Below are 26,025 nucleotides of genomic sequence, written 5' to 3'. Positions count from 1 at the left end.
CAAGTTCCCTCTATTAAGCCAGCGCTTGGGCTGATGACATGGATGACACAAAGCTCCTCGGGGTAGGAGCTGTCCATTCCCCTCCTCTCTCCTCCCCGGCACATCATGGGCACCTATAGAATGTATCTTGGAGTGAATGAGTGAGTGGCCTTAAAGGTCATGCTGTTGATTTTCCACTTCACCCTGGAGACCATGTTGGATATCTTGGTTAATTCAATCCCCTTTCTCCTCCCTGGCCTTCTGAGAAGCCGAGCAGGGCTGCATTTGAGGGCTGTTTTCCCTTGGAGTAGCAGCCTGTTTGCCTGGAAGGCAAGGAAGAGCTCCAGCTACCTGGCTGACCTCAGAGGGACTCGGGTGGTATTGGCAGCTGGCATCTGATACAGTCGGCTGGAGCCGGCATTTCTGGACATGCTCCCTCTCTCATTCTGCCAGCTCCGTTCTCCCTCCCTCTCTCTTCACCTCTCTCCCCATCATCCAGCCTCCTGGAAGTTGAAACAATATTTTGAGGGGTCAAAGTGGAGCATAATGGGAGACCATGGAAACACACGCAGCTCAGGATAACATAAGCCCCAGAATGCCTGCGTAGGTCACAGATGACAAATGGCAGAGCCTTGCAGGTGTGCAATCCATTTATTGATTTCAAGCCCTCCCTCCTCTTGTTCTCTAGGCCTCCAGGGAGGGAGAGTCACAGATTCTTAGGGCTGAAATTGTGCAGGAAGGACATAGCTTTCCTATTGGCCAGACATCTAAGGCTGCTGGGCCAAAATATGGAGCCCATTACAAGGAAAACTGGTTCATGTTTCCGATGGAGGCACAGAGCCCGGCTTGGGCTGAAGGCCTGGGTCTCTGTGTTGCTGGCACAGGCTGACAGCAGCAGGCACCCCTTATTCCTGGCTGCCTGGTATACCAGGGTGAGGGCCCTGGAACAATGAAAATAAAGGGAATAATCATATTTAGCAAGGATTGCAAATTTGCTCTATGTTGGGAACATTTTTTCAACCCATTTACGTTTACTGATGTATTTAATCCCCACAGTTCCCATGAAGAATGGAGTTTGTCTTTTTATTCCCAGCTGTGTGGCCTGTAACAGGTCACTGAACCCTGCTGAACCTCAGTCTTCTTATCTGTAAAACAGAATGATTTCACATCCCCCTCATCCAGCCTAAGTGAAGAAAAAAAAAAAAAAAAGTCTTCATAAGTACACAACTTCTTAAGCCATTCATTCTTTCTAGAAATGTCCCCTCTAAAGATATGGAAAAATTAGGCCTGGAATCACAAAAGGAAGAAAATGAGCATTTGAAGCTTGAAATTACAGGGAGACAACTTTTTCTGTAAAGGGCCGATAAGAACGCTTTATGAGTCATACTGTGTCTGTTGGGACAACTCAACTCTGCAGATTGAAAACAGCCACAGATAAACCGATAAATAAGTGTGTGTGGTTCTGTCCGAATAATACTTTATTTACAGAAACAGGCCAGGGAAGAGGCAGACTGAATTTGGCCAACAGGCCATAGCTTGTTGACCCTTTCTCAAACCAACAAGGCACATTTCCCATCCTGTTCACAACACATCCACCATAAAAATGAGTTATGACAAAGTGGTTCTGAGACATAGAAATCAAATACTGTCATCTTTCCTCTGCTGGCTTTTCATTTTCAGGATGTATAAACAAAATGAGGTGACACTAATCAACCTGTTTGAACTACGAACAACAGGAGATGTCTAATTCACGTAAGTGGATGAGCCTGGGGTTTTAATCTTAAACATAGAGAGTTCATGAATGTAAGTCCCTGGCATGGTTTACTGAATTATAATTGACAAAAGAAACAGTAAAAATAGATTAATGCTAACCTGAGTGATCAATTTCCCCCTGAAGTACCATGCGGGATTACTCTGCACATTTACTTCATTTCTAAGGCTTTCTTCTGACACTCTCAAATCCTCTACCGTAGGCGTTGGAATTCCTTGTACTACACTGGGGTGATGGTACCATGTTTCAAAGTTATTCAGAACCTGATTGGCCGTGTTCCTGCAATACATTTTCCTAACCTCAAGATAAAGATCCATGCATCTCTTTACCCTTTAAACAAAAAAGCTATTGTAATAGCATGTAGTCTCAGGCATGGTCTGAATACCAAAACCTGTACATGCACTGCTAAACTGTTTAAGTATGGAAGAAGTAGTGTCTAATAGCATCAGGAAATTGAAATTTAAAAATTTTTCTCACTCACTTATTTGATGAGAACTGGGTATGCTGACAGGTGAAGCAGAAAGCCATTTTTCAAGTTAAATGCCAAGTGGTTATATAGCATAATATTCAGTCAAAATTAACCACCTCACTGCTGCACTGACACCCAGCATATTTAATGCCAACTGTTCTTGCAAAGAAAACGGCAGACCTCTGGGAGTGCCTGCAGAAGGGGAAAGAAACTGTTACTAATACTTCAATTATTTAGGGGGTGCCCCAACTCTCTGAGTGGGAAAAATGGACTCACCAGCAGCGACACTGACTCTCATGGATGCCACAGAGGGAAATCGCTCAGTGTCTTCCGGGGCCCTCTGGGTCTGCTAAGCCAAACCCCAGAAATTTCTGAATTTACATGGGCCTCAGGCAGTCTCCCTACAGGCAAACACTTTTGGAAAAAGCAGGTGGATTCCTGCCTGCTGGCACAGGTGCCTGGGAGGCTGTTTTTCTAAGCTAGTTTCCTAGTGACTGCCAAGCAAGGTTCCCCAGCTTCCAGGGAGCAAATGATGCCTGTGCCAGAGGACAGCAGATCCAGGGGCCCAGAGTAGCAGGCAGAAGGCAGGCATCACTTGGTAGGATTCAGATTTTGAGGAGTGGCTTGAGAACCCCCATCTAGGAAGTTCGCGGAAGGGCAAAGACAGCCTTTGTTGGAAATTCTAGCAACCCTTTTCCTGGACTGATTTTATTTGTGAGGATGCACTAATAATTCAGCTAACAGCCCAGGGAGTGTATAACTCGAAAATTCCAACCACAAGCAAAAACGCACTGTGGAGTCCACTCCCAGCTTTAAATCCTAGGCAACCGAGTAACCAGAGGGCCACTGCTTTTCCTCCTGCAAAGGTAGGGAAATTCATCCGTAAAGTGCAATGCCCCATGGTGGCTCCTGGGTGCCCCAGGACCTGCCAAGAGCAAAGGGAAAACCAGGCTAGATCCAGATCCCTCCCCTCCCCTCCCCTCCCTTCCCCTTCCTTCCCCTCCCCTCCCTTCCCCTTCCTTCCCCTCCCCTCCCCATAGGAAGAATTTGATAAATTCTTCTACCAGAAGTACGATCTTGAACCATTTCATTTACTAAGCTTTTCATTTCTCCATGTGGTGTTTCCTGGGCTTCTCAGAGCCACTCTGAAAGACAGGAAGGTGGAGGTTATTGGGGTCCCCTGGTACCAAGTGCACAAGCAGATCCACTGAGGAAGATGAGGAAGGGCTATGGGTCGCTGACATCTTGGCATCTACTAGGGGATGAGCCAAGCCCAGTATCCTGGTCTCTTGGCTTCTAAACTGATGTGCCGTCTTTCGAAAATAACCAACATTTTATCTTTCTATTTTATTTATTTATTTATTTATTTATTTTTGAGACACAGTTTCACTCTGTCACCTAGGCTGGAGTGCAGTGGCACTATCTTGGCTCACTGCAACGTCTGCCTCCTGGGTTCAAGTGGTTCTCCTGCCTCAGCCTCCAGAGTAGTTGGGATTACAGGCGCCTGCCACCATGCCCAGCTAATTTTTATATTTTTAGTAGAGATGCAGTTTTGCCCTGATGGCCAGGCTGGTCTCAAACTCCTGACCTCAAGTGATCTACCCACCTCGGCCTCCCAAAGTGCTGGGATTACAGGTGTGAGCCACCATGCCCAGTCTAAAATAATCTTTAAAAAACAAAAACAACTAAGGAAATTGTTTCTGTTAATTTTTGAGAATCTGGAGAATACTGAAAAATTAAAGTAAAATTAAAAACAAATAGTATTTCTAATCCCAACGTCTACTAACAGGTATTAACTCATAAGTTTATTTCTCTCCATCCTTTTTTCTATGTGTGTGAGAGAAAAAGAGAGACTGGGGAAGGGACATTCCTTTTCACTGAATTTAAAATTACATGCATTGTATATGTCATTAAAGTTACTTGCAGACATCTTTAAAATCTTAAAAATATATCCTAATTTACTGAGCCAACCTATAGTGTTGGCCATTTAGGTTGTTTTTAACTTTATTATTTTTGTTCCTGTTTCTCTTGTAGCTTGGAGCATCTCTGTGCATAATTTGGTATCAGCCATTCTGACCATTTTTTTGTAGGCAGATTTCTGGATGGTAAATTACTAAGTCAAGGGGAAGGGGTAATGGTCATTTTAAGACCCTTAACTATCTCTCCAGGTCAAATCTCAGCTCTCCTCCAAGTCAAATCTCAGCTCTCCTCCAAGAAACTCAGGCCAATTTCACTGGCCTCATTCAGAATGACTCCCACCCGGCACAGGACCCTTTTGAGCAAGATAGTGGTTCTCAAGCTCAACCTGGACACTCCTGATATTTGGAGCCAGAGAACTATTTGGTGTGGGGTTGTCCTGGCCATTGCTGGGTGCTTAGCTGTATTTCTAGCCTCTACCCACCAAATGCCAGTAGCACCCTCTCATCACCTAAAATGGTTCCAGAGATTGCCAGATGTCTCTAGAAGGAAAACCTCCCCTGGGTGAGAACCACCAGGCTAGACCATGGTCTGGGTAACACTGGCAGATGGATGGGTTAGCAACCTAGTGATGGAAGGCAAGTCCCATTCCAAGAAAAAAGCCAGAGAATTCTTCTCAAATTAAGCCTTGCTATTACACATAGAGCTACATGTACATCAAAATATCCCTCTACAAAATTAGTGCTTCTTTGTTTCCATGGCATTGCACATGTACATCTACACTGCTTAATAATTCCTTATGTACCATTGATATTTTGTTACTTATTTTTTGCTCTTCTGTTCATCCTGTGAATCTCTCAGGGCAGTGTTTCTTATGCATTTCCTTGAGTTTGACACCTAACACAGAGTGGATTAAACTGAATGAATGAACGAATAAATCTGAGCTGAGACAAGGGCTTCTCTTACACATACATGTGTGCACACATATGCACACAAAGACATACACATGCACACATGTGTGTGCACATTTATGCACCAACAGAAGCCTTGGAGGAAAGGAAGGGCTACCAACTACGAAGGCATCTGTTGCTTTTGACTAGATGGTGATAGCTGAGGGTAAAATTTCTCTGTGTAAGCACTACAAATTTCCTAAATCTGCATAGAGTAACATTTGGGAACCCAGAAGTAATGTATTTTCCAGTGAGGTAGGGCCCCTACTTTTAAATAAGGGTACTTAGTAAGGTTGTCAAAGGAGAAGAGAACTTTCTCTATTGCTTTAAGAGACAATTTACTGCATCATTAACAGATGTCGTTTAATGGAAAGTCCTGTTATTTTTGGAGGATGAAATGCATATTCCACACTAAATATAATAACAACATAAACCTTTAATAAATAATTATAACAGTTTATAAATATTTAAGTAGTAAATCTGAAAGTCCTGAGGGACAGGAGGAGGCTGGGAGGGAAGATCTGACTTATAAAGCACTAAAAATAGGTCCCGACACATATATTGTTAACCTTTCTTTCTTTCTCTTTCTTTCTTCCTTTCTTTCTTTTTCTTTTTCTTTCTTTCTTTTTCTTTTTCTTTCTTTCTTTCTTTCTTTCTTTCTTCCTTTATTCCTTCCTTCCTTCCTTTCTTTTTCTTTTTTTTTTTTTTCAGACAGGGGACTATAGATTGGGGCCTTTCAGCAAACATGATGATTAGAGCAAAGTGGCCACCCTAGGGTTAATAAGTAAAGGAACTGTGGAGGGTGAGATTGATCAAAGGGCTCAACAAAAGGGAGAGAAGCCCCCAAACCTTTCATTTTCTGACCTTGACTTTGGCTGTAGACAGCTGAAAGAGGCATACTGAACACTGGGATACTCAGAGACAATCCATGCCAGAGCATGGAAACACTTTCAACTAGCAGGACACGCCAGGCAAGCCAAGCTCCTCATTTCTGAGAACAACAGTGTACCAGGGCTGGTGTTGAGCACTTCAGCGGGATCACTCCACTGATACTCACAAGTATTCAAGGACTATTATTATCCCTTTGATGATGCTTGAGGCCACCTGCCACTGAGTGGTGGAGATAAGATTTCAGCCCAGGTGCTTTGGGGAAAATGTCCTCTCTCCAAGGGAAAATCACAAGAGATGGTTTCTCCTTGTTATTCTGGATTGTCATGTCTAGAGATGCAATAGTCACCTAGAAAATACAAAAGGAAGAAGACTTAGGATGAAACAGATGGTGAGGACAGGAGAGAAGAGAGACAGGAACAACCTGGGCCATTGGTGACTACTGAGCAGCTCATTGGGCTGTCTCCAGTAGATGTCCTTACTCCAAATGTGAGATTCCACGTTCTCTGGTTATTTAAGACAGATGAAGTCAGGATTTTGTGTTACTTGCAGCCAGAAGCATCCTAACTGATCTAGGCACATACACAAGGGCCCAGTTAAGGGCTTGTATGTATAAGAAGAGTTTCAGAAATGATGAATGATTGGGCAGTATTCTTCATAGCGTCAAACTCCTGGCCCGGGACAGCTCCTGATTGACTTTCCAGCACCCATTTTAAACTTGTACTGAAAATCCTTTCTTTTCCCCTGCAGAGTTTCCTCTCCTTCTTTTGTATTAAATGTGTACTGGGAATTGACCAATTCCCCAGCACCTGGTGGTAGGTGCTGCTTGGCGAGACGAGAAGAGACGCCCAGCCCCCTAGCCTTAGCCACAGTGATCGGTTCAGGAATGACTTTGGGTTCCATTTCAGGCCAACGATATATGAAAAGAGGTTTTTCCTAGAGCTTCTGTAAAAGGATCTTTCTCACTCTTCTGAAACAGAAGCGTGCTCTCTCTCTCTCTCTCGCAATCTCAACCTTCCTGGGGAAGAAAACGTACTCCAGCTGATTTGCTGGCTGCCATCTTTCTCTCAAAGAGAGGAGGTGGCCATTGAATGAAGCGGACGTCCTAGCAGCCAGAACAGAGAGGCAGAAAGAAAAGCATTGCAGTGACCCTAAAGTCCTCTCTACAAGTGGGTTTCCCACTACATGAGCCAATACATCCCCTTTGTTGTTCTTACCAGTCAGAGCTCCCGTCACTTGGAAACAAACGTATTGTTGCAGATACACATACACACACACTCTATCCACCTGGCATTCTAACAGAAAGCCCAGGATGGTATTTGGGGTTTGTGCCCAGAGACTTTGGCCGGAGGTTTCTACTCATCACCAGGTGAATGGAACAGTGACCATGACCACTATGAGACACTCCTGAAGGCCTTTAGCAGACAGTGCATAGCGGGGAAGGAGGACACTGGGAATGAACACTGGAGATTTGAGCACAAAATCCAGCACACAGGGAAGAAGGAGAAAGAAACCAAGAGAGGGTGTCTAAGGAAGTCTTTCCTGATTTTGAGAGTCCTTGCTCAATCCAGTGAGCGGCAGACAGCCCCTGTGAGCATGGCTGTCTAGACTCCTAAGTGGAAGCACACAGGCAGGAGAAATAAGCAGGTGCCTCCAAAGAGTGGCTCTAGGCCCTCTGATGGTAGAACTCATATGTAGTAGCATCTCTACTAAGACTGATGTCAGCAGCCTTGGTCTTTTAATCATTGTTTAAGTATTTACCGTAGCAGTTGCTTACTCTCACTGTTTCTCATTTTATGAGAATGAAAGGAAAGCTCCCCCAGGAGTGCCCAGCTACCCCTCGCGATCTTTCACAGGCCAGAGGTTCCATCTCCATTCCTCATCTAAGCCTGTCACTCCTCTTTCTATGCTCCCCCATGTAAAGCATTAGCCCCCATTATGATTTATTATTACTGATGTTAAACATTGCACATGACAGTGTACTAAATCACCTCTATGGGAACCTGTCTTATTGGTTGATCCTCTGGAAGAGGCAGAAAGAGCCTACTTTTACATTATTATTATATTTGTTTGAATTATTCTATTTCTAGTATTATGTTTAGTATTTTCTAGTTTTCTTTTTTCCTGAAGAAGGGATACCCATTGCCTGTGTGACCCTAGAGCCTGATTGCATTGGCATTCACAGGCTTCTGCCTTCTGTCTAAAGCCCCCAGCCCCACCTGATTTCCCACTCCTTCTGCCTACTTATGTTTGTGCGGAGAGACTCACCAGCCTCTAACCACACTTGGTATTGTTCTGTCCTAGCATTACTCAGACCATCCTCATTTCTATCCAGGCCCCTGAACCCCTGAATTCAACAAATCTTTCTGGCTTTTTGAAGTCCTCCATGCCCCATGAGGTCTCTACAATGACCCAGACCTTGAGGAGGAAGCTTCCTCTAAGATCTCCCTAAGCACCTGGCCTGTCGACACCCACTGTTGCGTGTAATCACTTGCGTCTGCGTGTGGACCTGGCTTCTTTCCTCTTCGACACTCACAATCCTAGGGACAGAGGGTAGAGGGTCCAGGTCTCCTGCTTCATCCCATAATATTTACCATGAAATTCTGCACAGAGGGAAGAGTTCTGAGAGACAGAGAGGGACTGACTGGCACAGCCACCAGCCTATGGTGCACCAGGAACACACAGCAATCCTATCCGAATGTCCTCAAGGATTATAATGCACTTCCCCTGGCCTGGAGCAGATTCCAGGCCACCCTGCAGGCCCTGCAGGTGCCAACAGGAGCTGTGATAGGTGAGGAGAGAGTAGACAGCCTACCAGCAGGTGAGTCTTCACAAATCAGAAAAATCATTGTATATCGCCCCTTTAAGGGGCCTTTGGAATGATCTAATTTCAGTCCCTTGTTTTATAGGCAAGGAAACCAAGGTCTAGAAGAACGTGATTTCCCCAAAGTCACACAGCTAATTAATGAAAGAGTCTAGACCAGAATCCGGGTCTTCTGACCCCTGGCAGATTGTTCATTCTATTGCCTAAGCCTCCTTTGATTAATAATCAGTTTCAGTCTAGTTCTGCCCAATTAGGAGTTTTTGAAAATGGGTTCTTCAGGTTTTTCATAGGTATGACATGAAGACAGCGTTCTGTGGTCAGATAAATTGGAAAATGATGAACCAAAAATTAAATTGATTCATTGACTCAGAATATCCCAGAGCTTTTAGTATGTGAGTCCAAGAAGGCAATATTGTATGTAGCATTTTCCAAATTTAATTGATCATGGAATTCTTTCTCATCCATCCCCCAACAAAATGTGTTGAGGCATTAGTGTACCAGGACACCTAACTAGAGAAATGGGAATCAATTATGTTTTTCAGTGAAAGTCATCATTTCACTTTCAAAGTGCAAGATCCACATGGCTTTAGGCCTTGGCTCATCAGAAGAGAAGCAGCCACCACCAGTAGTTCTGTGAGCTTGTCTGCCTGGAGAGCTGTAGGCTGTCCGTCCTTGAAAGAGTCTCAGAGTGGGATGAGGAAGTTGGGGGAGTGGGCGTGTTGTCATCTTAGTCCTTTTAGGCTGCTATTACAAGACACCATAAGTCAGGTGCCTTATAAACAACAGAAATTTATTGTTCACAGTCCTGGAGGCTGGGAAGTCCAACATAAACGCACAGGCAGATTTGGTGTCGGCAGGGGCCTGCTTTCTGATTCAAAGATGGCACCTCCTGGCTGTGTCCTCACATGGGGGAAGGGGCAAGGCAGCTCTCTGGGGCCTCTTGTGAGGGCACTCATCCCATTCATTAGGGCTCTACCTTCATGACCTAATCACCCCCAAAGGCGTCACCTCCTACAACTACCACACTGGGGATTAGAATTTTAACATATGAATTTAGGGGAGATGCAAGCATTTATACCATAGTAGCTGTCCTTCTGTCTCATGAAATTTTAAGTGAAAATTTAATTTTTAAAAGTTATCATTTAAATCTTAAAAAACGCCTATTCCTAACTACCTCTAATGTGCAGCAGCCTCAGAGCTGTTGAACATATGGGGGTGCATTTCACCAGTTCAAATATGCGCCCTGTCTAAGGTCCCTGATGCATCCCTCTAGAGCCATTGGAGATAGGATGGCACCAAGGAGACCTCAGTTCTGCAATGGACCCATCAGATCAACTCCCTGGTTGGCTGTGGCATGAGTTATCCTAAGAAAAGGCATTATATTTCTGTGTCTTACCACATATTTCCAATTGAATTATCACAAGGGTATTACAGAAAAAAAATCATAGGAGTTGGCAGTAACTCAGTAAATAAAATCACCACTTTAATTGTGCCAGTGTAACAGGTCGATCATTATCAAGAAAGGTTTTGATATATTTTTTAATTAAATGTTGACTCTGTTGATCAATTTCACTGATAGCCAAGTAATCTCCTCCTCTTTCCCCATCCTCCAAAACAGTTTGCTTCCCGAATAGGACCGTGACTAAGAGGCAGAAATCCAGGAACCTAATCTTAGCTCTGCAATTAGCTGCCGTGTGGCTTTAGGCAAGTGACGTCTCCTCTCTGTGCCTCAGTTTCTCACTCTGCAAGGATAGAGAAGAAACCAATATTTTCTAAGGCCCCCTCCCACTTTGGAATTCTATGATGTGAATACATAATATACTATTACTGAACAATGTTTTACAGCAACAGAAACTCGCATTTTTATCATTCATTCAAAGATGTCCAAGGGACCTATGAATGTTAGTGCCCAGCATGGGGCAGCATGATTTTCTGTAAAAAGCCCCTGCCATCTGGCCTCTGTACCAGCAGTAATTGTGAGACACTCCCTAAGCTTGTTTCCTGGTTTACGAAACAGGACAGTGGTTTCTGTCCCTACTCTTGGATGTTGAAAATTTGAATCCCAGGGTCATAGTCAAAAGACCTCCCTCTGCCTGTTCTCAGCAAGGGAGGGAGGGCCGCCCAGTGGCCCAATCTGCAGGAGCCAACAACAGGCAGCCTCTGCCAAAGCCCAGCTCCACCGCTTACTGGTTAAGTCGCTCCAACAAGTTGCTTGGGCCAGTTTTATAGGTGGGAAGTTAAGGTACCAAGACATTAACAGTCATGTCTACCTTATAAGATACAGTGAGAATAAATGATTGTCACACACAGAAACTGCTCACAGCAGGGCCCGGCATCTGATAAGTACACATCGCATCTTAACCATAGTTGTTAACTATCTTTATTCCACTTCACGATGACTTGCATTAAAATGTCTATTTGGGCCAGGTATAGCGGCTCACACCTGTCATCCCAGCGCTTTGGGAGGCCAAGGCAGGAGGAGCGCTTGAACCCAAAAGTTTGAGACCAGGCTGGGAAACATAGTGAGACCCCCATCCCTACAAAAAAAATAGAAATTAAAAATTAGCTGTGTGTGGTGTTGTAGTCCCACCTATGCCTGTAGTCCCAGCTACTGGGGAGGCTGAGGAGGGGGGATTGCTTGAGCCTGGGAGGTCACCGCTGTAGTGAGCCATGATCGCACTGCACTGCAGCCTGGGTGACAGAGAAAGACCTTGTCTCAAAATACAAAAAAGGAAAACAGGGCTGGGTGTGGTGGCTCACACCTGTAATCCCAGCACTTCAGGAGGCCAAGGCGGGCAGATCATGAGGTCAGGAGATCCAGACTATTCTGGCTAACACGGTGAAACCCCGTCTCCACTAAAAATACAGAAAATTAGCTGGGCGTGGTGGCGGGTGCCTGTAGTCCCAGCTACTCAGGAGGCTGAGGCAGGAGAATGGCGTGAATCCGGGAGGTGGAGCTTGTAGTGAGCTGAGATCGCACCACTGCACTCCAGCCTGGGCAACAGTGCGAGACTCCGTCTCAAAAAAATAAACAAAACAACAACAATGAAAACAGAAAGCACTTATTTGAACCACAGAATTCACAAAAGAGTGATTTGACTCAAGTCTGGGGAGGTTTGTGGCCATTGTATTCCTGCCCAACCTGCCCCACAGTGGTCTCCCACCCTCCAAGCCCGCACTCCAGGCCTGCAGTCTCCCATCCGTGTGAGGCCTGGGGAAGGCCTGCCCCAACTCAGCCCTCCCTGGCCCCTTCCCAGTGCAACCTTTGCTTCTCAAAGATATGATTATAAAGTGAATTTCTTAGTGAAAGTCAAACCATAAATGGGCATTTTCCCTCTGATGCTTACTTGTTATCTGGGGAGATGGCCAGAGGAGGGCCAATGGATAGCAGCTGTCTGAGTTTAAAACTCTCCATTGCGTTGGTCAAAGAGGCTGGTATCAATAGTGAGGTGCTCTGCCCAGATGCCCCCGCTGTGGATGCCCTAGCTTGCAGCAGGTCACATGGCTCACCTCTCTCTGGGATGAACTCATAGGGTACAAAGGCCCAGCCCCCTTGCCTCCATTTGGAACAGCTCTGAAGGCCCCACCCAGCCCCAGAGTGCCCCAGGGACCAGCTGAGGCCTCATTCAAGAGGCACTGCCGTCAGCTTTTCTCCCCAAAAACCTGCCTGCTACTCAACATTTGAGCCCCTCCCAGGGAACCCAGCCTGAGACAGAGGCTCTGTTTCTGCTAGTGAAAGACAAATGGTTTCTCCTCCCTCATCAGGACTGGAAGGGAGGCCCCAGGGAATCTGCTGAGTGGGGAAGTGGGGTGAAGGGACCCCAAGGTGGGAGGCTTGAGCCAAGGGCCCCAGCCAGTGATCTCGCCATGTGGGCTGAATAGTGCCCTGTCTGCTGGAAGGAGGCATTCACCCCCCTAACACCTCCAGAGACCCAGAACATGGAGGAGCAAGACCTCCCCTTTACCTCCCTGGGCCTTCTGGTCTCCAATGATATCCTTGGGGTCAGCCAGCCCCTGGAGATCCCTGTGTGCCTCCCCCCTCTCTCCCCCTACCATTTCCTGTCCCATTTACTCTCAGGACTTGTTCTGCTCCCTCCTCTCCAGATTGCAGGAATGTAGAGAGCTTTGATCTTTCCCTGGGTCACTGGGGAGAGGGCTAAATTTAGATGTAACAGGGGATGAAATGGAAGGGGGGAGGGGAAATGAGGCAGGCCTAATGCTTGTGTGGTTGGATGCAGGGAGCAGAATTATTTCCCCAGCTGTCCAAGGCCTTCATGGAGGGAACCCTTGGTCACAGGCATCCATTTCGTTATTAGCTTTTTGGACACTGAGAGGAGCTTTCTAGAAAACTGAAGAGTAAAGCAATCATAATTCTGATGGAGGGAAAAGTGGAGCATTCTCTAACTTCAGAGAAATGATCTTGGAGAAGCACTAAGGCAGCCTGGGCATGGCGGTGGCTTGCAGGTCACACAGGAGCTCCGCTAGCAGGCTCTGCAGCTCCTGGGAGCAGCCGTCTGGAAGAGGCTTTGCTCCCTTTTCCTTTTCAAACGCCATTCTCTTCTGCCTTCAAGAAGCAGGTTATTCCGTGAAAGTGAGAACATTGATTTAAAAAGAAGAAAAAGAAGGTTAAAAGGAAAGGAAAAAGGGCAGATCCTTCTAGATTGGGGTTTTTCAGCATTGGCGCTATTGACATCTGCGATGGGGTAATTTTTGTTGCAGAGAGCAGTCCTGTGCATGGTGGCTTGTTTAGCACCAGCATTTCTGGCCTCAACCCACTAGATGCCAGTAGCAACCCCCTCCACCTGTGACAACCAAAAATGCCAAAAATGTCCCCAAATGTTGCCAAGTGTCCCCCAAAAAACTTACCCCCACCCCACCACCACAACAACACACACGATTGAAAACCATTGCTCAAAATGCACCCTTTAGTGTGGGCACTGGGTGGGAATGTGGGGACGTTCTTTTGTATTTACCTAATAGTTTATAATTGACAGAGCAGTTTTCCATACCTCTGCTTACGTTTTTCATGTTACTATTTGTGAGGGCTGATGTGTGCCCTCCCCCCAAAATTCATATGTTGATGTCTTAACCCCTAGTATCTCAGAATGTCACTGTATTTGCATCTTTAAAGAGGTAATTCAGTTAAGATGAGGTCATTAGGGTGGGTCCTATTCTGATTTGTCAATGTCCTTATAAGAAGAGAAGATTAGGACACCAACAGGTACAGAGGGTGAAAGCAGGGCAAGAAGGTGGCCGTCTGCAAGCTCAGCTGAGAGGCCTCAGAATAAACCAACTCTGCCCACATCTGACACCTGGATCTTGGACTTCAGGCCTCCAGAACTGTGAGAAAATAAACGTTGGTTGTTTAAACCAGCCAGTCCATAGTGCACTATCATGGCAGCTCAGCAGAGTAATTCACAATGTTAGGGGTCTGGCCAGACTGAGTTCCTATTTCGGAGGGAACAGCCCTGTTCCCAGAGGCATGGAGCTCCTCGCTCACTGGGGACCCAGACAGAAAACCTGCACCTTCTGGGCACCTTTCAGACAGCCTGTGAATATTTGTCAGCATGTATTTACTGGGGGCTAGACAAAGAGATTTTCTATTTAGAGAAATTACAGGCTTCTTGCTTGATGATCAGTATGAGGGAAGTAGCACCTGCTTTGAACATAGTGTTTTCCTTTATCCAGAATTAGCTCCTATTTTGCTGCTTTTTTTGTCTTAAACCTAGATACTATTAACCGGTCACTCACACTTAACTGAAGACAGAGGAAATGTACATGGATGAAATTTAAGCATTTTGCTAAAAATATGCGATGGCTTCTTTTTCTGGCTTTTAGTGCAGCAAAACATGTTTCTCCCTTTTCCCGACTGTCCATTTTTTCTTCAGTTTTTGTTTCAATTTTCAGAGCTTCTTGGGACCTAATACGGATTTGTACATTAGATAAAATAAATCCACTTACTGTCCTCAGTAAATAGCACACTGTCATGCATTATTTGGTGGATTATTTCAATGACTACATCATCAAGTTCAGGTGACTGGCAGCCAACTGGTTTTAGGATTAAGGACATGTAGTAGTATTCTGTGACATGTACGTATGCATTAAAAAATATGAACAAAAATGCATTGTCATTGATGAGGGCTTGTGAGAAATTCTGTTGTAAAGAGTTCCCTACATTGAGAAGATGATCTAAAATTACTGGTTACCTTCCCCAGCTTCCCCCACAGGGCTAAGCAGCATTAGGAAAAGGTGGCCTAGAAGTGGCCTGTCTTCCTCTCGCTAATCTTTCTTTGTTTCTATAACCACATGAAGTCAGTTACCATAGATGACATTTGCAAGCTCCTATAAACAGGTACACAACTCTTTCCCACTGGAAAAGTGCTGAGCTCACAAAGAGGCACAGATGGATGTCCACAGACCACAGTCTTTGTAAAAGAAATTCCCCCCCAAAAAACCTGACAGAATCAAAAACCACTAAAATCTCACCTAACTCAGATTTTCTGGCAACCTGATTTTTTTTTTGTATATGTGGCATATTTCAGGTTTTGTTGCTCGGACTTAAAAAAAATGCTAACGGTAATAGGCACATGAACTATCTTTAGGATTTATGGTAGATGGGAAAAAACAGAAACTGCCATAGATTTGTATAATTTTTTTTTCCTAGAAAAGATGTATTGTGCTGGTACTAGCAGTAAGATGAAGAAAAACCATGAAATTCTTCATGGTATTATATGAAAATTGTCAAGCTGCTAGGATATCCTCATTGCCCATGAGCCAGCCTTAAACACACTAGTATATTTATACTCAAATTTTTCAGTTTTCTTGGACAGTAGCTTTAGCCTTGTGCAGTTGTAAAGTCCCACAAAAGAGTATTTACTTTATCTTGTCAGAAAATGTAGTCATAAAAGAATCATAAATGCCCTGTGTTTATCAGGTTGTCTGTGCATACTGGTTGTCATTGGAGACACAGCTTTCTATTTTTTTCTCTCTCCCTCTAAAGAAAATGAAATGTCTCATTGCTCTCTTCAACAAAAATACCAAGAATCCTAAGTTATCAGAGCGAGCTCCTCTCCCCGTTAGTACTGTGTTAGTGATAAACAATGTTTTATGCCCCATAATTAAGATACAGGTAATGAGCAATTATGCAGATCGCGAATTAATTATATTTAAAACAGAGGCCATTACAATCAATATTCACCACATTTCAACTACATTCTGGAATTAATAAATCTAATTAAAAGTTTCTATTGGCAGAGATCTGTTTATACCACCTTGGTGAAGAATCGTAATTAACAGCTGTCTATCAAAAAGTACATTCTGTATATCTACACACACACACACACACACACACACACACACACACACACAATGGATGCGGGGACTTGGTGCTGTCACCTTTGCTTGGGTAGATTGGTTAAGATAAACTTTTGTTAGAGTGATTCCTTTCTCTTGCCAGTTGACCATCCTAGGGGATGATTCAGAGGCCTTTTTTTTTTTTTAGTGAGTGTGCTAGAACTGAGTCCTGGTTCTAAGTCACAGAACAATTGTTTCAAAGCTGGCTTGGAGTGCGGTCAGCCCTGGGTTGGTGGTTGGCTGGTGGATACCCTGCCCAGCATCTGTGTTTTGGAGGACCACCTTTCTCCCATTCTCCATCTATGTTTTCAGATTGGGACTGGCAATCCTTTTCCCACCATGGCAGACATGTCTCAGTCCTGACCAATGGGACATCATCACACTTTGAAGTCCCCAGCAATAGGTTCAGGGATGGTTCCATGACCTTATCAGAGCTCAGAGTCACAATGATAACTTTGCTGTGGCTTTTGAGGACGAAGTTCTCTTGTTTTCCCATGTACTCAAAACCAAGAAGATGGAGATCTGGAGCTCTTGGCAACCACCTTGCCACCAGACGGAGCAGAGCTGAGTGGGAGAGAGACCAGGTCCCAGCAATATCACATGTGTCTCTGAACCCAGCTGTGCCTGAGCCTCTAACTCTGGAGTTTCCATTTATATAACTTATATAATCCAATAAGAATATTCTCTTTTTTATTCAAGCTTCTCTGTGAAGAGTCTTTGGTCACTTGCACAGTATCTGATAAAGCAATTCTCCCATTCGGCTGATGCATTACTTCAATATAGTTACTGTGCTAAGTCACCTTAAACAGATAAAAATCCTGGCTAGAATAAGAGACTTAGAATAGCAGAGGATTGGTGATGGGGCAAGGAAGAAGATTCATCTCACTTTAAAATGAAACATTTGTAGGTTAATATCTGCTTTTTATTAAGTTTTCAAAGTACACTTCAGTTCATAGCAGGCACATGTCTAAAAATACTGGTGTTATATAAAACCTGGACTATGGTTTAAGAATTTTTTCCACCCATTCTTCACAATCTCCTGATGACAGAAGACAACAGAAGATGGCAAGAGATTTTATTCTTTCTTAAAAGTGGTGTGCCTCTTTCAAATTGATTTGTTGGGTGGGGAAGACGTCTTCCAAAAATACTAACGATTATCCTCAATCAATGGTCTAGGGAGAATCTCAACCAAACTGAACTCTTTTGTTAGACATATTTTGCTACAGAAATTTTCTATTTGTAAAACACTTCCATATCCATTACCTTGTTTGATCCTCACAGCAAGAGCTGCAGCCCTCATCCATTTCCCATCTATCAGATCTCTGTGCAGATACCTATCTGCTAGGTCCTACTAGGTGGTAGACATGGAATTATGGGGAGACCCAAGAGACACGGATCCCCTCTTCTATTATTTGGAACACTGTGCTTCAAGAGATTGGGCTAAGACCATTAGATTTTGAACCCCAGCTCTTAATGTCTTTTAAGAAGAAAATTAAAAGATGTACCCCATTGTAATCCACCCAGCAAATGCACTCATCTCTCCCTTCTCTAATATCCCATAACATTTACACTCTAAACAGAAGTCATTTTACCTTGACACTGATACAGCTTGATCTTCATGGCCCGTTGCCTGCATGGGTGCCTTCCTAAGCCCTAAACCTTAGGAATGAGGTCCTGTGCTTTGGAAGATCCCAAAGGTTTTAGCTACAATTGGTTGAGAACACTGTCTCTTCCCACTCAAACTTCCTCTCCACCATAAGTCTTCTAGTGTCAGCTGGAGTTGGAGAGGCCATGGACACTTTTGGGATCTGGGTAAGGACAGGTTGAATGTGGATACATTCATTTTGAGTTTGGAGGGATGCATTAATGTATTTGTAGTCAATTCTGTGTGTAGTTGTATGCTTGCCATATTGATGGCTTGCAGAAATGATTTGCCTTCTATATCAATCTACCCCCATGCAAGCCATGAAACCGCAAGGCCAGTGTCTCTATAGAGATATGCATGTATCCAATGGCACCTCAAAAGGGTTGTAGAGAATTAAAATGGTTTGCAGTGTATGAAACCAGAAGCTAGTCTACAGAAATTCTTCCAGTCATTAGACATGTAAAATTATTAATGTAGAATAGGTTATTATTGATGCATAGTCAAAATGGAAATCATCTCCCATAAGGAATATATTTAACATAAAACATACAATTATAAACATACCATACTTCCTTTTCCTTTTTGATGAGGAATAAGAGAAACAGAATGTATGAGAATTCATATGTTTGTAAGGCACAAATCTGTAGCAGTACGTCACTCAGCAAATTCATCTGAGTGTGAATTTGCATGTTTTATGCATGCTAGAGGAAGGATCTTTTCAGTCCCACTATAGAAAATGACATTATAAAATTGTTGATCAAAGAGAATGCAGGCCGAAAAAACGGTAGGAAAAAAATATACCATCGAGATGTGTCAGAATGTTAATTAATTTTAAAAATTGATTAATAAAATATGCTTTTTTTCCTGAGATATTTGTGATACTTGTTAGCTGTTTCAAATGTATATTTTTGGCGATTTCTTTTCTCATCCTAAGTAAATATTTACTTCCAATTCTAATTTTGTATATGTAATGTATTCTTAAAGACAGTCTCCAAAGTTATATAAGCTTGTATACAATCTGGAACCATCTCCGACCGGAACCTCACTCCCCATGCTGAACTCTAGTGTAAGTCTCCAGGGATGCATCTAATGCTACAGAGATAGAGACAAAAGAAAGACAGTGGCCCTTGCGTAGGGTAAAATTTAACATATTTGAAACTATCTATAGCAAAAAAAAAAAAGTCACAGAAAGGGTCAAGAAGTAGCATGTGGGAAAGTGTGCTAAAGGGTAGCAGAAAAGTTAAGAGAATTATCCATGTGTTCATGTCTATCTATGTCTATAAAAGAGGTTTTAATATCTTAGTTGTAATTGGAAGATTGATATCAGTGGTGGATAGTCTAAATATAGTGGATAGCCCATCCTTCCTCTACCTCTTTTCTGGAAGCACCTCTTCCCCTTACTTCCTATGATTATATTAAGAAGCCAGATTGCCTAACTGCAGTAGAACGGTCCAGGAGTAGAAACTTGACCCAATTTGGACCAATTAGCTTTTCTCCTGGAAACCTGGAAACAGGACTAAGAGATTCCTGACTCATTCTGATTAGTCTCTTGTGCAAAGGAATGGAAGTTCGGGAGTTATGGGAGGCCATTTTCTTTACTTTGGATTGGGGAGCAAAGCAAGCCAACAAGCTGCTCAGAAGAGAGAAGGAAACAGATGAGAAAAAAAGAGGAAATGCTCTTGGGAACATCTTGTCCCTGGTTCCCGTTCCCATCATTTTTTAGCTATAATTCACATGCCATAAAATGTGCCTTTTAAAACTCTACAATGCAGTGATTTTTGGTATATTCACAGAGTTTTGCAACAATCACGACTAATTTCAGAACATTTCCATCACCCCAAAAAGAAAATTCAGACTCATTAGCAGTCAATCCCCATTCTCCTCTCCCCTCAACCCCTGGCAACTACTAATCTACTTTTTGTCTCTATGAATTTGCCTACTCTGGACATTTTGTGTAAATAGGGTAATACAATGTATGGACCTAGCTTGTTCTTTTACAACTGGCTTTTTTTTTTTTTCCACTTAACATGCATGTTTTAAAGGTCCATCCATGTTTTAACATGTATCAGTCCTTCATTTCTTGTGTGGATATAACATGCCTTCTTATATATTCACTTTATCCAGCTTTGAAGCCCAGGAATATCTTTTTTTCTTTGTTTCCTAGAGAAACCTGTGCATCCTTCACATCCTGATAAAAGTGCTCCCTTTTGCTGAGGTCCACGGCAATTCACTTTGGTTTCTGTATTCATCCTAAGTAATTCAGGAGGAATTGCCTGATAAGATTCCTGAAGGAGGTGAGGTCTTGAGCAGAGCCAGGAAAAAGAGAGCAAGGATTTGGTAGTTGGAAAGGAAAAAGTAGAGGCGAGGAGGAAAGCCATGTAAGACTGTAAAGACAGAACTAGCAAAGATGTGAGCGGTGTTCTCAAGCACTGGAGGAGAGTGGCTCACCCAACACATGGGAAATTGAGAACAGGGGTGCCATGCATGGAGAGATAGGTTGGTGTCGGGATAAAGAACAACTAGGCAGGCTGAGGTCCAAAAGTCAGCTTCTCTCTATCTCTGTCAGTCTAGAGGGGGCATTTTTGTGGCACTACAAAATATGTTAGAATTGGAAATCACTGCCTTTTGAGTTCTCCTCCCCACTGGTGAGCTAAACTGTAAAATCTTGACCTAAAACAAACTAGTTGCTTCCCAAAGCCCCAGTGGTAGGAAAGCCAAGAACAAGAGTATGTGCCATTCCTAGGACCAGTTAGCCTATGCAGACCCACTGCCCTTTGAAGCAGGGACAGAAGGGTCACTCTCACAAGTTATCCACAGCACCTGGGGCACAGAAATCTACATGTGGGGTGGAGTCCTCTCTGCTAATTGATAGCTGAGTGGCATTTAACATTCGATTCATTTCTCTGAATCATGTCCTATCTATATCTGTGTTTATCCTATTTTTGTTTTGTTTGTTTTGTCTAAAACATATCTCATTGGGTGGCAGTGGTGATCAAATGAGATATTGAGCTGTCTGTGAAAGGATATTGTAGCACCTTCTAGGGCTTTATTCCCATGTATTATCCCATACGTCTATTGACCACAGATACTCACAGAATCCTTGTGAGGAAGACATAGGGTTGGAATTCACTGACAGAAAAAAAAATGGCCAGGCACAATGACTCATGCCTGCAATCTCAGCAGTTTGGGAGGCCAAGGCGGGAAGACTGCTTGAGGCCAGGAGTTCGAGACCAACCTGGGCATCATAGTGAGATTCCATCTTTAAAAACAAATTATTATGATTTTGAGACAGTCTCTCTCTCTCTGTTGCCAAGGCTGGAGTGCACTGGTGTGATTTCGGCTCACTGCAACCTCCACCTCCTGGGTTCAAGTGATTCTCCTGCTTCAGCCTCCTGAGTAGCTGGGATTAAAGGTGCATACCACCATGCCAAACTAATTTTTGTATTTTTAGTAGAGACAAGGTTTCACCATGTTAGCCCGGCTAGTCTCGAACCCCTGACCTCAGGAGATCCACCTACCTCGGCCTCCCAAATTGTTGGGATTACAGGCATGAGCCACCACACCGGGCCTTTTTTTTTTTTAAATAAAATTAATTTTTAAAAAAATCAATGTTTCATTTATTGACCAAATGGCAAATCGTTTCTGCAGGTCTTTCCATATAATGGCTACATTCTAAAAGAAACAAAAAATTATAGAATATGCATAATAGGCCTTTATTGTCCCATCATCTATCCAGCTTCACCAGCTGAGGGGTGCCCCAGGTCACCCTTGTAGATTCACATGCTTATTGGTCTCTCTGTCCAGGCTGGTTGGTATGTGCTCTCTTGGTCTCTAGAAGGCATCTTGCAAAGTAGACAGACCTGACGTTTTACCCTCAACCCAGTCCTGTGATTTCACTCTTGCCTTATGTTTAAATGAAAAAGTGCAGGCCAAGAATAACCCAAAGTAATTGAGCGGATTTGCACCACAACATGCGGCACTGCCCACAGCTATACCTTACAATCACCCAATTCATATTTTAGGTTCTGACACCAGAGTTTGCAATATTTTACAATTTTCTGTCCCATGTCAGCAGCTCACTGTAAAGCTGAATATCAGTCCTATTTAAATCTGCAGGAAAATAGCTGCAGGTGACATAACCTTTCGTGTCGTACCACTGTGTACATACACAAATAATTGGGGCTCTTGACCCTGTCTGGGCCCATACAACTGTAAGTACAAACTTGACATTTTGATACTGCTGCTAGCCTTTTTCATTGTTATTTTCTGTTTCAATAATCCATTGCAGGTAGAAAAATGAAAGAAGGAAGCATGAATGATTAATGCTGTCAAGCTAAAATAATGTATTTAGAAAAATCTATAAATCTGTTATTTGTGGCATTTTAAAACTGAACACGACACTCCTCGGTGCCATGCCGCCTGTTTCCCAGTAGATGAATGTGAGTGTTTTGCAGCATAGGGTGGCCAGGAGGCCTTTGGTTTCTGACCTGAGCCAGACCATGGACATCTTGGGATAGGTGCAGTGGGAACCTTGGGTTCTTCCTGTTCTCAAGGTCAGGAGCAGAAACCCACAGGAGTCTTCCACAATGCGCAGTGGGTCTGTTTTGTGTTCCACACCAGGGTGAGGCTGGGCTTGGCCTGTCGCCTGTTTCTGATTTGCCACTCTCAGGGGGCTGCTGTCCAGAGGGCCCAGGCAGCCAGCTGTCTCTTGCTCCAAGCCAATCTCTATTGGATTTAGTTCCAGCTCAGGCTGAAAGTTGATCAAGTTAAGCTCCTAGGAGGCTCCGCGCTGCTCCAGGCAGTCTGCTGAATGCTGATCCTAGAACATGGCTCTGCTGTCCACACTGGCCCCACTTTGGACTCTCCCAGCCTCCAGGACAGACAACAGTTCCAGTTCTCTCGCCTGGAAGTCCCCAGTTCTCTGAGGCTAACAACTGCCTCTATGGGCAGAACAATCTTCCAAGCTCTGACCATTCCACTCTGGCCACAGGAGCTCTGATTAAGAGAGTATAGGGCCTACAGAAGACATTAAAATGACATGAAATCAACTTGCCAATGACACCTTGGCAGCCCCAACTGATATAATCCACATATCTGTTAGGTTTACTTGGACAATGGGTCAAATTTTTGCAGATAGTAAAAATAGCAATTAATGTCAACAGTGTGATTATTTGCAAATTTCAAACTCTTTAGCATCTGATTAGAATGGTCCCACATCCCACCTTCTATGACCCTGGAGACAACACAGGCAGACAATTGGGAGTGCTGCTGTTCTGGCAGTGTGGTGTGAGGAAGTGGGAGGGGCCAACGAGAGTAGGAATTCTCTGGGAAAAACTTGGGCTACTGGGAGAGGAGAGGGGATCTCCTGGAATACAGATGCCCCAGTGGAGTTAGGGTCCTCCAGGAATGAGGACTGTACTGAAGACAGGCATCTCTGGGATCTGCTGGCTGGAGGCTCAAGCTTCTCATTTCCTGGCGGCAGCCTTGGCAGCTGGGGAGGCAGCTGCCCCTGTTCCAGCTGGCCAATTCTGTTGCCGATTTCTATCCAATAGATGCAAGGCTCATCTTAAAGCAATCTAGCGAGGGGGACTGGGGGCACCCTGGGTGGTGGGGAAGGTCACAGACATTTTACAGAACAGCAGGCATCCTGCAGTGACCACCCTATAAAGGATGCTGGCCACATACAATGCGGAGGAGGCCTCGGGAGATTCCAGAAGCAACTTTCTGAAGTCCATGGACAGCTCTCTACTGCCCTGCTGGGAGGCAGGTGCCAGGGAAGAGGCTATGCACTGAGAACAGGATCAACAGGCTCTGGTTCCTTTCTCCTGTCCAACTATAATGTGACTCTCATTCACCCCAAGTGTCTCTGCCAGTAAGGACTCCTTGGAAACACAGTCTCAGCGCCTAGCACTGTGGCTGTTAGAGACTGGTGCTGGGGAAGGCAAGGCCCTTCCACTCCGTAACTGGGTCGGGCAAGCAGATTGCACCTGTAAGTCGGCCTTCTGCTTCCTGAGAGGCAGACCCAAGCCTGGTTCTGCCCAAAATCTATTCTGGCAAAATTAATGGCAATGCCAGACCTCTCTCTGGGTCCATTGTGTATATGCATCTGGCCAGCAGAGGAGAAATGGGTTTCAGTCCAGTTCTGTTTCTGTATTAGCAGGGCCTACAGATGCCCAATCTCTGTGAAGATGCTCACTTCACTCAGGTGCTGGGCCTCAATAATTTAAAATTAACTCAACTCTCTCAGCATAAAAAGTAATGGCTCTGTCAGAACCCGAGTGCGGAATGCCTAATTTAGGATTTTACATGCTAATTCTGAATAAATGGAAGTGTCATGAGAAGGAAGGGTTCTCTTTTTAAGTGCATAAAGGCAGACCATGAATTAGTGGAGACCATTAAAGTTACATATTCGGTGTCTCAGGTTTCATGAATGCCAGACCCAGAGGGGTTCTGAAAGCCTGTCACCTGGGGTCTCCCAGGGCAGAGACTTCTGGGTCTCTATTGAAAAGACAGACAATGTTTTCTTCCCAGAAACCTCTGACTTTGGGACTCAGAGTCCCCTCTCTGATATGGGCTAGAAGCCCCAGGTAGCATATATTCTTATGGCCCAAAGACCTCAGGCTGTGGGCACTCATGACAGTGGAAGAACCTGGGTCTTCCTGCCCTGTTGGGCTTTCCCTTTGAGGGTCTACTTCTCAAAGAAGAACGCAGGGGGAGACTTGGGGTCCCAGTACAGTTATGGAGCCTGGTGTGGGACTTCTGTGAATATCCCAGGTGACCCAAGGTGACTTGATGGAGATCTCTTTGTGTGTCCACAACTCATAAAATGATCACACCATGAGTCCCATTCCAGGTCTGTCCCTGGCCCAACAAGTACCTGAAGAAGCTCAGGGCAGAGCAGGGACTTCCCGGCTCCTCAACTCACCCGTGACATTTTGCCTGGGCTGTTTGGGACAGAGAGACATGTAAATAAAGTCTCATCTCTCAGCTGTTTGGCTCCTCTGTGGGAATCCAGGAGCCCACAGCCTTGCCCTGTAGCTTGGCTTATCTGGGACCCACAGCCTTACCCTATAGCTTGGCCTGTCTAGGCTCTGACAGCCCAGGTTCTTTCTCCTTCCAAATGAAGCCCCAGGGCACCAGGCAGAGATTGGGTGGTGATAGTGGCTAGCATGGGACTGACACCATGTGGTTCCCAGAAACACATGCCCACATGTGTGGGGCCTGTGTTCCAACACAGCGTGGCCTGGCCCCCTTTCTTTTCACTGACATGGACATCATGGTGTCCTGCTGCAGGGCTGAAGGCTGCACATACAGAGGGGTGCCTGTGAAGAGACCTTTCCATACCACCTACCTCTCCTGCAAGTGATGGGGCATCATTCGAAAGCTTCTGAGACCCTGTGAGGCAGAAAGAACAGAGTGTGGAGAGTCCCCAGAGGCGGCCTCTTTCCCCTCCCCCAAAACATGGAACCCTGAGCAGATCACATGGCTAGGTGGAGGTTCAGGGGCTCCTCTCCATTCTGCTGTGGTTAGGAGGGTCTGTGTGAGATGAAGGTGGTGGAGCTGCTCTGTAACCCTCCACAGCTGACTTCTAGTGATACCTGCAAAGAATAAAGGAAGTTCTGGTCATTTCCACATGCTCGTTTAAAAAGAAGAAGTGGGGGCCAGGTGTGGTGGCTCATGCCTGTAATCCCAGCACTTTGGGAGGCCGAGGCGGGTGGATCACCTGAGGTCAGGAATTCGAGACCAGCCTGCCCAACATGGTGAAACCCCGTCTTTTCTAAAAATACAAAAAATTAACTGGGCGTGGTGGCAGGCACTTGTAATCTCAGCTACTCAGGAGGCTGAGGCAGGAGAATCGCTTGAACTTGGGAGGCGGATGTTGCAGTGAGCCGAGATCACACCACTGCACTCCAGCCTGGGCGACAAGAGCAAAACTCTGTCTCAAAAAAAAAAAAAAGAAGAAGTGGGATCAGTGTTTGGGTTCTGTTCACTCCCAACTGGACTCAGAGGTACTTGTTGGCTCTTTAACTTCTTTGACGTACACAGACAGCTTGTTCTGTACCTCTTTTTCCTAAAGTAGAGAGCAATAAATAAGATTCATGACAAACAGCTACCTCCCCAGCCAGGGTCTATCTCTGCCTCCCCCTTTCCTTGTCACTCTCTGGGATCCTGGTTCTGGCATTTGTCAGAGGCCACTCACTGTGGGGTCTCTGAAGATATGCTTGTGAT

At 44.7% G+C, this 26,025-nt stretch overlaps 1 protein-coding gene across 1 annotated transcript; it reads right to left on the bottom strand.

Moving 5' to 3' along the window:
- Nucleotides 1–615: 615 nt before the first annotated feature.
- LOC129021050 (uncharacterized) lies at nucleotides 616–12,213 on the bottom strand. The gene is made up of 4 exons (XM_063657387.1): nucleotides 12,146–12,213; nucleotides 8,450–8,514; nucleotides 2,496–2,538; nucleotides 616–920 (listed from the first exon to the last, which is right to left on the bottom strand). Exons 1-4 carry the CDS (start codon nucleotides 12,211–12,213, stop codon nucleotides 686–688), a joined length of 411 nt encoding a protein of 136 aa, XP_063513457.1. The 3' UTR covers nucleotides 616–685.
- Nucleotides 12,214–26,025: the final 13,812 nt, after the last annotated feature.

The sequence above is a fragment of the Pongo pygmaeus genome, chromosome 20 (genome assembly GCF_028885625.2).
Source record: "Pongo pygmaeus isolate AG05252 chromosome 20, NHGRI_mPonPyg2-v2.0_pri, whole genome shotgun sequence".
NCBI lineage: Eukaryota > Metazoa > Chordata > Mammalia > Primates > Hominidae > Pongo > Pongo pygmaeus.
Note: the sequence above shows the minus strand (reverse complement) of the source record. Positions and strands in the feature narration are given on the sequence as shown.